The sequence below is a fragment of the Lampris incognitus genome, chromosome 15 (genome assembly GCF_029633865.1).
Source record: "Lampris incognitus isolate fLamInc1 chromosome 15, fLamInc1.hap2, whole genome shotgun sequence".
Taxonomy (NCBI): Eukaryota; Metazoa; Chordata; class Actinopteri; order Lampriformes; family Lampridae; genus Lampris; species Lampris incognitus.
The window spans coordinates 3843583-3861999 of NC_079225.1; the positions used below are offsets into that span (position 1 = coordinate 3843583).

Consider the following 18417-nt stretch of genomic DNA (forward strand, 5'->3'; position numbering starts at 1 on the left):
CGGCAGAGGGGGTGGCGCAGCGACCAGGATGGCTGGGAAGAGTGAGGTAATTGGCCGGATATAATTGGAGAGAAAAACAGAGAAAAAAGTTTATGATCCTTCCCAAAAGATGCTCAGATTAGTTTATGTTCACCATACCCTCCGAGGCAGAACACACTGATGCGTCATTTGAACACGGAGCTGCTCCAAAACCATCCAATGCAAAGGCCCTTTGAATGATGTAGCATCTCTAACAAATTTGCACTCAAATTACTACAACCAATGGACACATGGAGAAGAGAAACATGTGTATTCACCATGTGGCGTTTAATTTTCACCAACACAGTATGTTTAACAACTCATGTCCTTGGGAGAAACAGTCACCAGGAAAAACCCAGCAGGTGACATTTCCTATAACATGATCATAAGTAGAGTGCAAACAAAGCGGAGTACCAGGTTTCCTTCGTTTACTGTGAAGGGCACAGATTAAAGTGAGTAACATGGATAGACAGTAGAGAAATGACAACATTCTGTGTCGTCTTTTCAGATTGCAGTAGTGGCTGTGATGTGCAAGCCCCATCGCTGTCCACACATCAGCTTCACAGGAAACATCTGTGTGTAAGTAACTTGTTATTTTAACTTATTTCACTTCAGCCCATTCTTGTGTCCAGCATTAGGGGATACTGGAGGGGGTAGTGTGTGTGTGTCTGTGTGTGTGTGTGTGTGCTGGACTCTGCCTAATATTTTTGTGCAGTTGTGACTATTATCAAGAATCTCTTGTGGTTGCAGTGATTCAAAACCTTTGAGAAACATTTGTTCTCGCTACTGTCACTCCCTCTCTTCGTTCACTCTCCAGCTCGCTCGACCAATGCTGCTTTCTGTCACTGCCTATTCTGAGTCAACCGTAGATGTGAGTTGCACATGCATGTGCACGGTTGACTTGGATTGTGAAGTCAAAACATTATGTATTTGGATAGGGGTCAAGTTTCATAAATGAGAAGTCGATCGTATTTCGCAGGTCAGCAAATCCTTCACTGCTGATCTCAGCGCAGGAGACCTGGCGAACACTGACTGAACCAAAAATAATACTTTTCATAATATAATAAAGCTGGGTAAACTGTCAACGCTCGCACATGTGCAACTTGCATCTACAGTTGACTCAGATCGGGCAGCGACATGATGAAAAATTATTAAAAGATTTTTGAAAATCCAAAAAATTCGCAAGTTATAAAGGAAGACAATGAAGAAGATATACTTTATTATTAATCCCTGTGGGGAAATACATCGTCTGCATTTAACCCATCCTAGCTGTGTAGCTAGGAGCAGTGGGCAGCTGCCGTGCAGCACCCGGCAGCTCACTTCACCTGGAAAGGAAACATTTGGTTTCAGCCATGTTTCATATAACCCAAACATATCAAAACTGTGTTCAAGAATCAGATCATTTATTAGTAAGGCTTTGGTAGACAATGATCTGATCCATATGAAACCACATTTAAGAGTCTTGTGGAAGTGATCAGTAGTCAGCAGATCTTTTGAGCTACCAATAGGTGAAATATTAACTGGAATTAGACACGTTGTATTATTACTTGACAATTTTGAAGACCTAAGCTTTGAACGATGTGTGGTCACACTTTTGATAATATCAGATGTTTGGTTCTGTGGATTATTAGGTACTTCGTTGCACATTTTACCACATCCAGTCGTAGGAATGGTTATTAGATTATTGTGATTCTCACATTTAAGAGAGGAGAGCCTGGGAGCAATACAGCAGGGTAGGGAGACAGTCTTAATGTTGTAGACCGAGTTGTCAGTCTGATAATCTACACTGAGAAATTTCCTGACTAACATGTTCACTAAACTAGTTGACTGTGGAGTAGGTTTAAACCTAGCAGGCTCTCTAATCACCTGCATTCTGCTGAACGATAAGTCCCTAGAGTCAAACAACACAAGATAGCCTGTTAACGCCGCCCAAATGCATGTATCTGGTCTCATTTATAAAGTATTGAACATATATGTATGTGTATATTTTTTTCAATAACACGTGCATAAAACACAGTTGTGATTTATCAAACATATATCTCTTCAACTAGACTTCAAACTAGAGCCAGGATATTGGCATGGTTATATCAGTAGATTCTAGGTGTCTTACGGCATCGGACATACTATTTCAACTGTGAAGGTTAACAGAACAGTTATGATTTTTTTAAACAATATCTTAAAGTCTGACAAGTTGTGTTTATTATGGGGGTAAAAAATGCTGCACAATGAAATTTTCGTTTTATATGGCGGTATTAGTTTTCCACAATAGATTGTCCTTCAGTGGGCAAATATTTTTGATATTTCTTCTAGAACAGGAAAAGGCAACCATGTGCTATGCATTGGCATGAGTGGATGTTCTCCATCCAACCGAACACTGCACCAAGGGATTTGACTGATTCATACACCTTCAACCAAAGAAGACAGAATAAACAGTGAAATGGCTGGGTGGAAAACCTGCATAGTCATGGCACTCCATGCCATATGGTTGCTCACACCTGTTTTAGAACTAGCTGGTTAAGATGAATTCAACACTCCAACTGCAGTACTGATTCTGAACAGTCATTGCTATTCCACATACTGTTATCAAGATTAAAACATTCACAATAGTCACTATACATTTTTCAAATAGGTAGCGATTGTGCAGAAAACGGCTTGTGTTCTGTTATAACAGGTGTCTGAAATTCAGATGTTTTATTACATCTTAAACTGTGCTAGCTTGCTAAAAAACATGAGCCAATCGAAACCTGAAGGTAAACCAGTAAATAAGAAGTCAGAGAGGAACAAAAAAGACCCTGCCATCATGTCTAAAGCTGAAGCTGTCATCGACCAGACTACTAGCATGGCTAATGGCGCTGTGAGCATGGCTGCCATTGTCAACCTGCTTGAAACCCACAAGGAAGCTCTCTCTGCAGAATTCAAGATGGCCGCCATCTCTCCACTGGAAAGCAAACTCGACATGATACAGCTAACGGTAACCGATCAGGGGCAGCAGATCACCTCTCTGGAGACAAGCACTGTATCTACAGACGATCGCCTGAAGGCACTGGAAACTAAGTGCAACGAACTGATGACCAGTAACGCCAAATTAAAAGCTAAAACCGCAGATCTCGAATCCCGGAGCAGACGCAGCAACATCCGCATCGTTGGGCTCCCAGAATCGGTCGAGGGTCCACAACCAACTGCTGTTTTCTCCGAATTCCTGCACCAGCTCCTGGGGACTGACATCTTGCCCAACCCCCCCGAACTTGACAGGGCCCACAGGTCGCTGACAGCGAAACCAGGACCGGGCGAAAGACCGAGGCCTGTCATTATTTGGTTCCACAAATTCCAAACGAAAGAGAAAGTGCTCCGCGAGGCCCGGAGAAGACGAGCAGAGCCCGGGTCAGAGCAGAGCCCGGGTCAGAGCAGAGCTCCGGGTCAGAGCAGAGCCCGGGTCAGAGCAGAGCCCGGGTCAGAGCAGAGCTCCGCTATCAGAACAAGCCGATCACCTTCTACGAAGACTACAGCCCTGATGTGCAGGAACAGCGGGCTCCCTACCGTGAAGTGATGGAGCAACTCTACCAGCGTGGTCTCAAGCCCAGCCTCCAGTACCCAGCCAGGTTGATGATTACGACAGAGAACGGAGACAGGGTGCGGCTTTCGTCTGTGGATGCAGCTAAGAAATATCTTTAGAGCAGTCACTCGTAAATCAGCTCCATAAACCAGACACTCCACGTCGCTCCGATACGCTATGTAGCTAATGGTAACGCGGTAGCTAAACGGCTAATTGGCTGACTCGCTAGCTTTGACATGCTAACATTTATTATGTCGGTAACGTTACTTTCTCCTGCCTCTTGTTTATTTTACCAACGTTACAGGTTACTTAACGTTAACATGTTATTACTGACTGCGCTTAAAGCTTCCATGCCGGTTCATATGTTGCTTTTATTTTTCTTTCATTTCTGATCAGTGTTGGGCTACATTACTTGTAAGTACACAAATGGATGCTTCCGTGCCTGATGTTAATGCTACACCCAGCACAGTTGACTGGCCATATTTAGTTTAATATTTGAGAAAGGTATGGTTGAGAAGGGATGTCAGAACCGACCATTACAGTCTTTTTTTCCACTTTCCCTCTCTTCATACACAATGTTCTATGTTTTACATTTCTCTATACAAAGGTTTAAGATGGGAATTGTTTTATTTCATTGGGGAGGGAGATTAACCTGGGAAGGATATGTTTATCCAGGAAGGATTGTATCCAGGGAGATACGTAAGCTTGCAGTTTCCTGCAGGACTGGGGTCCCCCTGGGGTATGTGTGTGAGTGTGTGATGCGTGTTGGTCCCCCTTTTTTGCCCCCCCCCCTCTCAGCTCAATTTCAGGTACAGGTACGACTTAGGGAACCATGTCAGTGAGTGGTAGAAACATCCGCTTCATCTCCTGGAATGTTAAAGGGATGAATACTGCCATCAAAGCTAACAAAGTGACCAGTCACTTGCAGCATCTTAAAGGTGACCTTTGTTTTTTACAGGAGACAAATATCCGCACCTCAGACATTTCTCGAATCAAAAGATCATGGATGGGACACCTGTTCCACTCAGATTTCTCTGAGAGAGCTAGAGGTGCCGCAATTATTATAAACAAGAATGTGGCTTTTGAACCAGTCACCACCATAGCCGACACCAGTGGTCGTTATGTTATAGTGACAGGTAGATTACAGAATACTCCCATGGTCCTGGCCTCACTGTATGCTCCAACCTGGGATGACGACAAATTCATGTCTAATTTTTTCTCCTCCTTACCTAATATCAATGATCACTATATTATCATTGGTGGGGACTTCAATCAGGTTCAGGATACAGTACTAGACAGGTCATCTTCCACACTCTCAACAACGTCAAAGTCCGCCAACATTTTAAAATATCATGCTGAGCAACTGGGCTTAATAGACCCTTGGAGAACTAAATTCCCCTCCAACAAGGTTTACTCATTCTTCTCACATGTTCACCACACTTATTCACGGATAGATTTCTTTTTACCTGATAATAATCTATCTCACAATGTTCGCTCCTGTGACTATCACAGCATAGTTATCTCTGACCACGCCCCCACATCTGTAGAGGTTAATTTCCCTCATGGCAGACCACCTTCCAAACCATGGACATTTAATACACATTTATTAGCTGACCCGGATTTTAAAAGCTTTCTTGCTACACAAATTCAGGTCTTCTTTGACATAAATGACACATCAGATGTTAGTAGTGGCACACTTTGGGAGTCCTTTAAGGTGTGCCTCCGCGGACATATAATTTCGTTTGTCTCCCATTTCAAGAAGCAAGAACGTTCAAAATTGATAGAAATTTCAGATGCAATACGAGAACTGGATAGACAATACTCACATAACCCCTCTCCAGCTCTATATACAAAACGGCTTCAACTTCAATCGCAGTACGATTTACTATCAACCGGTCAAGTTGAGAGACTCCTCCTGCATACCAGACAGCGCTTTTTCGAACAGGGAGATAAGCCAGGAAAACTTCTTGCATACCAAGCACGTGCGGAAGTACATCCCGGCTGATACCTAAAATACAGTCACACATTGGCGAGGTCACAACAGACCCTATAAAAATTAGTAACGTCTTCTCTGAATACTACTCTAAATTATACTCATCCGAGTCATCACTGTTTGACTGGGACAACTTGAATCCTCTAGATCTGTTGACTCTTCCCCAGGTGGATGACTCTAGCGAGCTGGTCGCTCCCATAACAATTCTAGAAGTTAAGGATGCAATAAAGTCACTACAAAGCAGTAAGGCACCTGGGCCTGATGGCTACACCACTGAGTTCTATAAAACCTTTTCAAAAGTACTTGCCCCAATCTTAGTGAGGATCTACAATGATAACTTCTTAGTAGGCTGTTTGCCCTCTACTTTATCAGAGGCTTCAATTACACTGCTGCTCAAAAAGTCTAAGGACCCACTCCTCTGTGGCAGTTACAGGCCGATCTCTCTTCTTAATGTGGACTTAAAAATACTGGCCAAGGTTCTGTCGTGTCGTCTCCAAAAAGTCGTGCCGTCTCTGATTCACCCCGATCAGACGGGTTTCATCCACGGAAGACAATCCTTTTTTAACACTAGAAGGTTGTTTAATATACTCTTTTCCTCCGCCACCGACTCACCTGAAATAGTGCTCTCCTTAGACGCGGAAAAGGCGTTTGACAGGGTGGAGTGGGGGTACTTGTTTTACATACTTGAAAAATTTGGTCTAGGTGCCAATTTTGTCTCTTGGATAAAAGTCCTGTACTCCTCCCCTGTAGCGTCGGTCTATATTAATGGCACTAGATCAAGCCAGTTCTCACTCTACCGCGGCACCCGCCAAGGTTGTCCATTATCCCCATTATTGTTCGCCTTGGCCGTGGAACCACTAGCCATTTGGCTCCGTGGAGAGGACAGATTTAAGGGCATTACACGGTTTGGGGTGTCTCATAAACTGTCTTTATACGCTGACGATTTGCTGCTCTACGTTTCCGACCCACTGTCTTCCATTCCCGTAATCCTGAACATTCTGGAACAATTCAAAAAGCTTTCTGGATACAAACTTAACCTCCAGAAAAGTGAATATCTACCTATTAACCCTCCCGCGGAGAGACTCCCCCAGGCTCCATTTCCCTTTAGACGAGTCACCGAGGGATTCAAATACTTAGGAGTCTTCTTCACCAAATCTTTTACTGAGCTATTCGCAAAAAATGTCCAACCCCTGTTAGATCGTCTTAGGTCTGACCTGTCTAGGTGGTCCTCCCTCCCGCTATCACTTTCAGGACGCGCAAATCTGATTAAAATGACAGTTGCTCCTCGTTTTCTTTATGTGTTCCTCCACATCCCGATTTTCATCAAGAAATCTTTTTTTCTACACTCAATCAGATGATTAACTCATTTCTGTGGGGCAGTAAAAGGGCACGTATCAAAAGCTCAGCCCTTCAACTCCCCAAGTGTGAAGGTGGTCTGGCCTTGCCAAATATCCGCTACTATTACTGGGCGTGTAATATCGGTAAGATTCTCTTCTGGAAAACCATGGCGGCACAGGATAACCTGCCTCTCTGGGCACAGATGGAGCTGGCCTCTGCACGTCTCTCACTCTGGTCGGTGGTCTGCTCGCAGTTACCCCCCTCAGCTAGAAAAATATCACAGAACCCAGTAGTCACAAACAATTGAAGGATCTGGAACCAGTTTAGGAAGCAGTTTGGCCTGCACTCTCCAACGGGTCTAGTCCCAGTATATAGAAACCACCTCTTCTTACCATCTTGCTCTGATCCAGTGTTCCCAATTTGGTCAGAAAAAGGACTATTAACCATCTACAATCTGTATGCTAATGGTGTTTTCTCCTTTGCACAGCTGTCAACAAAATTTAACCTTCCACACACCCACCTGTTCCGCTTCTTCCAAATCAGGCACTTTGTTAAAAACCAGTTCCCACAGTTCCCTGGTCGCCCACCAGAAACACAGTTAGACTCGTTTCTGTGTCTAGACGCTAGTTGTAAGGGTCTCATCTCAATCCTATACAATAACATACTCAGACTAAACCCAACTCACCTAGACTCCCTGAGAGCCGCTTGGGACCAGGACCTCGGGACCACTATGACAGATGAGCAATGGTGGCAGGCACTAGACCTTGTACACACTTCTTCTATATGCGCAAGACACAGTTTATTGCAGTGTAAGGTTTTACATAGAGTCCACTATACCAACGCTAGACTAGCTAGGATTTATCCAGACAGAACAGACTCATGTAACAGATGTAAACAGTCTCCAGCTGATTACATACATATGTTCTGGTCATGTCCGCGGCTTGCTGAATTCTGGACAAACATTTTTGATACATTAAGTACCATCTTGGAGACAGTGATAGACCCTGTCCCTCTCACTGCCCTCCTTGGAATTGCCGAATCCCAACCTATGTTTCCTAAGGCCACAAACCAAGTTATTGCATTTACTACTTTACTTGCCCGAAGGCTCATACTTCTTAAATGGACCCACTCTTCCCCTCCCACTCACAATAGCTGGATTCAGCGGATACTACACTGCATCAAGCTTGAGAAAATTAGATACTCATTAAAGGGTTCTCTACAGACATTCCATAAAACTTGGCAACCCCTCTTAGAACACATTGACACCTTAACTATCAATGAAGAAACTGACTGATCAGAGCTGACCCCCCCCCTCTTTTTTATTATTCATTATTCACTCTTTTCATGTTATCCTTATTTTATTCCTTTTAGTTTCCCATCTCTCTTCGTTTACCATGTTTACTCTCAACTCTCTTTAGTTGCCCCCCCCCCTTTTTTCCCTCCTCCTTCCCTTCTCCCTTGAAATGAATGTGTGTGTATGAATGTGACCCCAGGGGAACGGGCGGGATAGTGGGCGGGGGGGGGGGGGACTGGAGTGGAGGGTGGGGAAGGGGGTTCATGGGATGGGTGGTGGGGAGGAGGGTTCATGGGATGGGTGGTGGGGAGGGGGGTTCATGGGATGGGTGGTGGGGTGGGGGGTTTCGAGAATTGGGTGGGCTTGCTTTGAGGGATGGGTTTTTGTATCACTAGCAGGACAATTATAACACTGTTGTCTTTATTGTTCCACTGCTAACACAATCATTCTTAATTCTACTGTATAACTGTATAAATGCATTTGCCTTCCTGTGTGAAAAGCAATAAAATTATTTTGAAAAAAAAAGAAAAGCGCTATATAAAATGCAACTTGATTGATTGATTGAATCGAAATGGCTGCTTTACCTGTTCAACAAGATGATGTGGAAATGGGAGTAAAAATGGTAAGGAACATTCATTTATGCACGAATTCGCTGTGCTCAAGATTTATAGATAACACCCATTGTGAACTGGGTTGTAATGGTTTGTTATTTTTAAAAAGTGGGTCCCCAGAAAAAAAGTGGACTCTGGCAACCCTCTGCCAAGGACCATGTGGTGACTGCATGCGCATCAGCCAATCCACATAAAAAAAATGTCATGCGCGGGTGTCCTCCCACAAGGATATCCACAAGGACCTAGAAGGAGGACAGTCAAACTCGACCTCGAGTGACCGCTGATGATGATGAGCATCAATGGGTTCTGGACTATCCCAGTGCATGTTGCAGACCAACATAAGTTGGCATTCACCTTTGTTTGCAAACAGGCAATATGCCTGTAACAGGTCCCCATTTGGTTATGCCAACTCACCTGCTGAATTCAACATCTTCATGAATAAGCTTGCGGTCGGGGGCACACTTATATATGTTGATCACATCTTGATACAAAGTCTCACTCTGGAATCTCACCTGGAAGCGATCGATCATGTGCTCAGGCAACTTACTACTGTTGGTGCAAAGATCTGTCTTTCCAAATGTCAATGGTGTAAGACCAAGGTAAACTACGTGAACCTCCTTGTGGGGTTAGAGGGTGTGGAACCACAGGTGAGCTGCGGTCAACGCATTGCAAACATCAAGGCAACAGCAAATGTTTCTGAACTCTGCAGCGTCTTGGGAGTTTGCAACTACTCCTGCCAATTCATTGAAAACACGCAATTTGTGTCTGTGTCTGTCCTACCACACGATGAGCAAGGAAGGGGATCCGTTTCACAAAGTCAAAGTCACTATTACAGTCTGGCTCACTACCCAGTTAACTGGGATCTCTGAAATCTAGAGTCTTTCACAGCAGATGCGCCTGTATGAACCTGTATCCCTCAGTGGAGTGGACTCCTGGTGTCAGACGCTTTGCAGCATCAGAATTTGCTCCAACTTGTAGTTTACAAGGCTGCTGTTATCACTATTGAAGGAATCGAGTGTAATTCAATTCTTGACTCAGGCTCACGGGTGACTACCATTTCCAAGTCTTTTCAAGATACTTACCTGCCTTCTCTGCCAATCCTGCCCCTCAGAAAAATCCTTGAAGTGGAGGGTGCTGGAGGTCAAGCTGTGCCTTACCTAGGCTATGTCGAGGTCAACATACTGCTTCCAGTGTTACGGCTTTCGAATGAAGACCAGAGACCAGTGTAGCAAAACCCAAAGGCAGACGGACACAGAGTACTGAGAAACCTGAAAGCAATTTTAATGCAGGATAAAAATAAACAAACTGCCACAAAATAATAACAGGAGAATCTAAGGTGGGGGAATAATGTATGGTGCAGATAGCAGGGTCTGTTTGTGAGATGTCTGCTATACTCTCTCTCATCTCTCATCTTCAGCTGCTTTTCTGGGGTTGGGTCGCGGTGGCAGCAAGCTGAGTAGGGCACTCCAGATGTCCCTCTCCCCAGCAATGCCCTCCAGCTCCTCCTGGGGGATCCCAAGGCGTTCCCAGGCCAGATTGGACATGTAGTCCCTCCAGCACGTTCTGGGTCTACCCCGAGGTCTCCTCCCAATTGGCCGTGCCCAGTAAACCTCCAAAGGAAGGTGCCTGGGAGGCATCCTAATCAGATGCCTGGACCATCTCAACTCGCTCCTTTCGATGCGAACGAGCAGCGGCTCTACTCCAAGCTCCCTGCGGGTATCCAAGCTCCTCACCCTATCTCTAAGGCTGAGCCCAGACACCCTATGGAGGAAACTAATTTCAGCCGCTTGTATCCGCGATCTCACCCTTTTGGTCACTACCCAAAGCTCATGACCATAGGTGAGGATTGGAACGAAGATTGACTGGTAAATTGAGAGCTTTGCCTCCCGGCTCAGCTCCTTCTTCGCCACAACAGTCTGGTACAACATCTGCATTACTGCTGTTGCTGCACCAATCTGCTTGTCAATCTCCCGCTCCATCCTACCCTCACTGGCGAATAAGACCCCGAGATACAAACCCCAATTCCAATGAAGTTGGGACGTTGTGTAAAACGTAAATAAAAACAGAATACAATGATTTGCAAATCCTTTTCGACCTACACTCACCGGCCACTTTATTAGGCACACCTGTCCAACTGCTCGTTAACGCAAATTTCTAATCAGCCAATCACATGGCAGCAACTCAATGCATTTAGGCATGTAGACATGGTCAAGACGATCTGCTGCAGAGCATCAGAATGGGGAAGAAAGGGGATTTGAGTGACTTTGAACGTGGCGTGGTTGTTGGTGCCAGATGGGCTGGTCTGAGTATTTCAGAAACTGCTGATCTACTGGGATTTTCACGCACAACCATCTCTAGGGTTTACAGAGAATGGTCCGAAAAAGAGAAAATATCCAGTGAGCAGCAGTTCTGTGGGCGAAAATGCCTTGTTGATGCCAGAGGTCAGAGGAGAATGGCCAGACTGGTTCGAGCTGATAGAAAGGCAACAGTAACTCAAATAACCACTCATTACAACTGAGGTATGCAGAAGAGCATCTCTGAACGCACAACACGTCGAACCTTGAGGCAGATGGGCCACAGCAGCAGAAGACCACACCGGGTGCCACTCCTGTCAGCTAAGAACAGGAAACTGAGGCTACAATTCGCACAGGCTCACCAAAATTGGACAATAGAAGATTGGAAAAACGTTGCCTGGTCTGATGAGTCTCGATTTCTGCTGCGACATTCGGATGGTAGGGTCAGAATTTGGCGTCAACAACATGAAAGCATGGATCCATCCTGCCTTGTATCAACGGTTCAGGCTGGTGGTGGTGGTGTAATGGTGTGGGGGATATTTTCTTGGCACACTTTGGGCCCCTTAGTACCAACTGAGCATCGTGTCAACGCCACAGCCTACCTGAGTATTGTTGCTGATCATGTCCATCCCTTTATGACCACAGTGTTCCCATCTTCTGATGGCTACTTCCAGCAGGATAACGCGCCATGTCATAAAGCTCGAATCATCTCAGACTGGTTTCTTGAACATGACAATGAGTTCATTGTACTCAAATGGCCTCCACAGTCACCGGATCTCAATCCAATAGAGCACCTTTGGGATGTGGTGTACCGGGAGATTCGCATCATGGATGTGCAGCCGACAAATCTGCAGCAACTGCGTGATGCTATCATGTCAATATGGACCAAACTCTCTGAGGAATGTTTCCAGTACCTTGTTGAATCTATGCCACAAAGGATTAAGGCAGTTCTGAAGGCAAAAGGGGGTCCAACCCGGTACTAGCAAGGTGTACCTAATAAAGTGGCCAGTGAGTGTATATTCAATTGAATACACAATAAAGACAAGATATTTAATGTTCAAACTGATAAACTTTATTGTTTTTTTGCAAATATTCACTCATTTTGAATTTGATGCCTGCAACACATTCCAAAAAAGCTGGGACAGGGGCATGTTTACCACTGTGTTATATCACCTTTCCTTTTAACAACACTCAGTAATTGTTTGGGAACTGAGGACACTAATTGTTGAAGCTTTGTAGGTGGAATTCTTTCCCATTCTTGCTTGATGTACGACTTCAGTTGCTCAACAGTCCGGGGTCTCTTGTCATATTTTGCGCTTCATAATGCGCCACATGTTTTCAATGGGAGACAGGTCTGGACTGCAGACAGGCCGGTCTAGTACCCGCACTCTTACTACAAAGCCACACTGTTGTAACACGTGCAGAATGTGGCTTGGCATTGTCTTGCTGAAATAAGCAGGGATGTCCCTGAAAGAGACATCGCTTGGATGGCAGCATATGTTGCTCCAAAACCTGTATGTACCTTTCAGCATTAATGGTGCCTTCACAGATGTGCAAGTTACCCATGCCATGGACACTAACCCCCCCCCCCCATACCATCACATATGCTGGCTTTTGAACTTTGTGCTGATAACAATCTGGATGGTCCTTTTCCTCTTTAGCCCAGAGGACACGACGCCCATGATTTCCAAAAACAATATGAAATGCGGACTCGTCAGACCACAGCACACTTTTCCACTGTGCGTCGGTCCATCTCAGATGAGCTTGGGCCCAGAGAAGCTGGCGGCGTTTCTGGGTGTTGATGATATATGGCTTTCGCTTTGCATGGTAGAGTTTTAACTTGCACTTGTAGATGTAGCCACGAACTCTGTTAACTGACGCTTGTTTTCCAAAGTGTTCCTTAGTCCACGTGGTAATATCCTTTACAGAATGATGTCGGTTTTTAAAGCAATGCCGCTTGAGGGATTGAAGGTCACGGGCATTCAGTGTTGGTTTTCGGCCTTGCCGCTTACGTTCAGAGATTTCTCCGAATTCTTTGAATCTTTTGATGATATTATGGACTGTAGATGATGAAATCCCTAAATTACTTTCAATTGTACGTTGAGAAACATTGTTCTTAAAATGTTGGACTATTTGCTCACGCAGTTGTTCACAAAGTGGTGAACCTCGCCCCATCCTTGCTTGTGAACGACTGAGCCTTTTGGGGACACTCCTTTTATACCCAATCATAACACTCACCTGTTTCCAATTAACCTGTTCACCTGTGGAATGTTCCAAACTCCTAAACTTGAGGCAACAACTCATCCCCTACCCAGAGGGAGCAATCCACCATATTCTGGTAGGGAACCATGGCCTCAGACTTGGAGGTGCTTACTCTCATCCCAGCCATTTCACACTCAGCTGCAAACTGCCCCAGTGTGTGCCGGAGGTTGCGTTCTGATGAAGCCAACAAAACCACATCATCTGCAAAGAGCAGAGATGCAATTCTGAGGATCCCAAAATGGACACACTCCTCATTACACAAACATAGTGTGCTATAATATATGTAGTATGTAATGAAAGCTGGTGTCTAACTTGCAAAATCTTACCTAAGTGTAATAATGGAAATATGTTTGGCGGGGTGTTGTGACGATGTGCGTGCACCTGGCTACTAAAGTCCAAATCCGTAGAGCGAGGGCTTGACCGAGGAAGTGCGAGCCCATGATCCAGGAAGTCAAATCCGGAGGGAGGGGTCCAGGGAGAGAGACATGGAGGGAGATCGCTGGAGGGGGTCCAGGGAAAAGTGATGGTCACTGGGGACGAGGAGCAAGGGAGACGCGGGGAGCTGTGGAAGTCGCGAAAGGAGGGTCTTGAGGGGAAAAAACAGCGAGACGAAAAACAGGGACACAGGAGTTAGACACTGGGAGAAACACAACAACAGCATGGGAATAGACACGAGAAAAGGGTTACTAGCTGCGGCGAACTGTCAGGGCCTTCTAGGCCTTTGGTGAAGCCCCAAGACTCCACAGAAAAAGGAAAACACTTTCATAAGTATAATACAATCTTCTAATCAATTTGTTAATATCGCATTACATTTCGATTTCGACTACACATACGAATTCGGGAGGCTCTGCTTGCAGTCTCTCGGCCAAAAAAAAATAATCCAATCAGCTTTTTCTCTCTGTTGTCACCGTGTGAGAGACTCCTGCCAGCGCCTTCGGCATCTCGAGTGAAGGTCTCCGCTATCTAAATAAGTTAGGTGTTAATACGAGATTGATAGATTACTCGACCAATCAGATTTAGATTGGTATTCTTTTATACTTACACAGCATCATAGGACCTTCGCTGCATACAGCCTCGTGACCGATTGTTCAGCCAATCAGCAGCAGCGCCTAGGTCGTGATAGTTGGTGGCTAATGTTAGCTAGCATTTGTGTTTTTGATTCAGTTAGCTAAGCTAGCTAGCCATGAATGAGAATAATGTCTCAAGGAGAACTCGTGAATGATGTGGTGGCATATTTATTAGTCACACCATTTTCAAGACGATCGTTTGGGGAAAAGCAAAGGATTGTGGAGATGGACAGATCAACTCCACAGTTAGTGGCTCTGACCCAACCGGGGAAGATGTATGTGTGGCATTTCCAGACAAGCACCTACAAAAGGTACTCATGGCTTACTGGATCTGAGCAAAGCGGAAATCTACTGCTGGGCGTGCTTGCTTTTCTCGTCAGAGAAGGGGTCATGTAACTACACAGACTTCCAAAAGCTGGCTTGTCTTATTTAAAAGCCAAAGGAGTGCTCTATGACCGTGTGATCGACTGTTTCATCCAGAAAGAAAGGAGAATGGATTTTGTCTTCAAATAGACAACACTGGTAAGTCAAATGTATTTTTTTTGTACAGCGATTTGATTTGCTTAATGTTTGATTGTTTTTATGCCCAGCGGCCCGGCTGGGATGTGTTTGTTGAGTTTCTTGATAGCATATTTATATGCCCAGCGGGATTACTTCCAGTAAGGCTGTATGTTACACCACGTCGACATACAATATCGCTGTTGTGAAAGTGAAAAGTGTCAAATAATGATGATGGTGATGATTGTGATGATAAACACTTTTGTAGCATGAAACTAAAACATTGTAGCGATATGATGGCTGTCTTTGGGTAATTATGAGGAGGTGAAGTCTCACTGAAGGCCTAGGTCTGAAATGCAAGGTCCACTACTGGTTACTAGGAATCAGTGGAATAGGCTTGTCAGAGCTTTTACCGCAGGGTTCAGTACGTCGAAGCACAGAGAGGCATTCTGGGAGACTTCTTGTAGAGGGCTGCCTGATTGCCCACAGGTGTGCCTGATGGATGATGGCGAACACCTGGTGCAGCGCAGTGCTCGTCTCCTCAGAGCGTGAACTGAGCGCTCGGATGTTCCTGGTGCATCGGAGCTGGAGGAGTGGCTCGGACGTGCCAGCAAGGCAGCTCGGGGTGGTGAAACCACAACAGGACCCCCGCTCCTACAGGAGACACCGGGCGACCATCCATCGGTGTCAGGGTGAGCCCGATAGAACTCCTCCATGAGTGCGGGGTTGGCCAGGTAGGATCGGGTCACCCAGCTGCAGTCCTCCGGCCCGTAACCAACCCAGTCCACCAGGTATTGGTAACCCCAGCCCTGGCAGCGAACGGCGAGCAGTCAGTTGACGTCCCAGACCAAATCGCGACCGTCGAGGACCCTTGGAGGCAGAGGAGCTTGGACAGGGGGAGACAGGGGGCTGGAGGCTACCGGTTTGAGGTGAGAGACATGAAACACAGGATGGATCTTGAATGAGGCAGGGAAGAGGAGACGTACCGCGGAGGGGTTGATGATGTGGTGTAGGGACCAACATAGCGAGGGGCCAGCTTCCGGGAGAGAGTCAGGAGGGGCAGGTCCAGGGCCAGTAGCCACACCCTCTGCCCAGGACGATAGACTGGGGCTGGCACTCTCCGCCGGTTAGTGCTGCACTTGGACCACTCTGTGGCCTGCAACATAGCGGCCCGGGCGGTTTTCCAGACGGGCCAGCAGAGATGGGCCCTGGTGGACGGCACCGCCACCTCCAACTCTTGATGGGGAAAGAGACGGGGTTAGTACCGGAGGGAACACTCAAAGGGGGACAAACAGAACTCTCCATGGTGTTCAGGGAATACTCCACCCAGGGTAGGTGCTTGCTCCAGGAGGCGGGGTTGCTGGTGGTGACGCAACGCAAGGCCGCCTCCCGGGCTTGGTTGGCCCGCTCCGCCTGCCTATTGGTCTGGGGGGTGGTATCCAGAGGAGGGACTGACCGTGGCCCCAATCCCCTTACAGAAAGCTTGCCACGCCTTAGAAGTGAACTGGGCCACGGTCGGAGACAATGTCTTGAGGGATCCCAGAGATGGATAACATGGGAGACGAGGAGGTCCGCCATCTCAGCCGCAGAGGGGAGCTTGGAAAAGGCGACAAAATTGACAGCCTTAGAGAACCAGACAACAATGGTCAAGATAGTATCATTACCTTGGGACACGGGGAGATCAGTCACGAAGTCCAAGGCAATGTGTGACCAAGGTCGACTGGGGACAGGAAAGGGGCGCAGGAGGCCCACCGGTGGGTGATGGGTAGCCTTACTGAGGCACAGGTGACGCAGGTGGCCATGAACTCTTTCGTGTCTGCCTCCAAAGTGGGCCACCAGAAGTGCATGCGGATGAAGGCCACTGCCCGGTGGACGCCGGGATGACAGGCGAACCGGCTGGAGTGCTCCCACTCCAGCACCCGGGACCAGATGGTGGACGACACAAACAGAAGATGCTGGGGTCCATTGCCTGGGTCAGGCTGGGCGCGCTGAGCTCTTCTCACCACCAATTCGATAGCCCAGGTGACGGCACCCACCACCCGGGCTGGGGAAGGATGGTGTCAGGGGTGTCCAGTGCATCAGAGGACCCCTCTGGAAACAGACGGGAGAGGGCGTCTGCCCTGACGTTCTTGGATCCCGGGCGGTAGGTGAGGGTGAAGTCGAACTGGCAGAAAAAGAGAGCCCAGCGCACCTGCCGAGGGTTAAGCCTCATTGCTGTTCACATGTAGGTCAGATTCATGTGGTCTGGCCACACAACGAACAGCTGCTTCGCTCCCTCCAACCAGTGTCTCCCCTCCAGGACGGCATTGACCGCCAGCAACTCCCTGTTGCCAATGTCATAATTCCTTTACGCTGGGCTGAAACACCAGGAGAGGAAGACACACGGGTGGACTCTCTGGTCCTCCTCCGACCGCTGGGAGAGGACGGCTCCGATGCCCGTGTCCGACGCATCCACCTCCACAATGAACTGCTTGGACGGGTCTGGGTGAGTGAGCACCGGAGCCGTCGTAAACAGTCCCTTAAAGGCCGAGAAGGCGGCCTCCGCCTCCGGGGTCCAGGAGAACAGGCGGAAGGTGGAGGTGGGTGCAGTGAGGGGGGTGGCCACTCGGCTGAATCCCCTAACGAAGCGGCGATAAAAATTGGCGAACCCTAGGAAGCGCCGGAGTTGCGTTCGGTCGGTAGGCCGCGCCCGCTCCTCCACCACTCGACTCTTCCTGGGGACGATGCAGGTGTGCCCCTTCTCCATGATGTGGCCAAGAAATTCCACAGAGGTGGAGTGGAACACGCACTTCTCGGCCTTCACGAACAGTCTGTTCTCCAGCAGCCATTGGAGGACCAGGCGGACGTGCTGGTGGTGTTCCTCCTCTGTCCTGGAGAACAGGAGGATGTCGTCCATGTACACCACCACAAACGTGTTAAGCATGTCCCGCAACACGTCGTTGACCAGCGCTTGGAAGACGGCCAGGGCGTTGGTGAGGCCAAAGGGCATGACAAGGTACTCGAAATGCCCTAGGTGCGTGTCGAAGGCCGTCTTCCATTCGTCACCCTCCCGAATACGCACCAAATGGTATGCACTGTGTAGGTCTAACTTAGTGAACACCGTGGCGTGAGTGAGTGGCTCGAAAGTGGAACTCATGAGGGGAAGTGCTTACTTATTTTTAACAGTGATGTCGTTTAACTGACGATAATCTATACAGGGCCTCAGGCTACCATCCTTCTTCACCACAAAAAAGAAGCCCACTGCAAACGGGGACGATGAGGGCCTTATGATTCCTGAGGCAAGGGACTCTGTGATATAATTGCACATTGACTCCTTCTCCAGGACCGAGAGGTTATACAACCAACCGGTGTGGAGGGCGGCCCCGGGAAGGAGGTCTATGGTGCATTCATAGGGACGGTGAGGGGAAATTGAAAGTGCACTGTCTTTGCTAAACACGGGAGCTAAATCTTGATAAACAGAGGGTACACCAGTGAGATCCGGGGGAGAGA

At 47.2% G+C, this 18417-nt stretch overlaps 1 protein-coding gene across 1 annotated transcript in view; it reads left to right on the forward strand.

The window, feature by feature from the left end:
* elp3 (elongator acetyltransferase complex subunit 3) overlaps window positions 1-18417 on the forward strand; it is a 74596-nt gene that overhangs the window by 14467 nt on the left and 41712 nt on the right. Inside the window, exon 4 of the mRNA XM_056294774.1 lies at window positions 527-597. Coding sequence (XP_056150749.1) covers window positions 527-597 — 71 coding nt within the window. The remainder of the gene's footprint in view (window positions 1-526; window positions 598-18417) is intronic.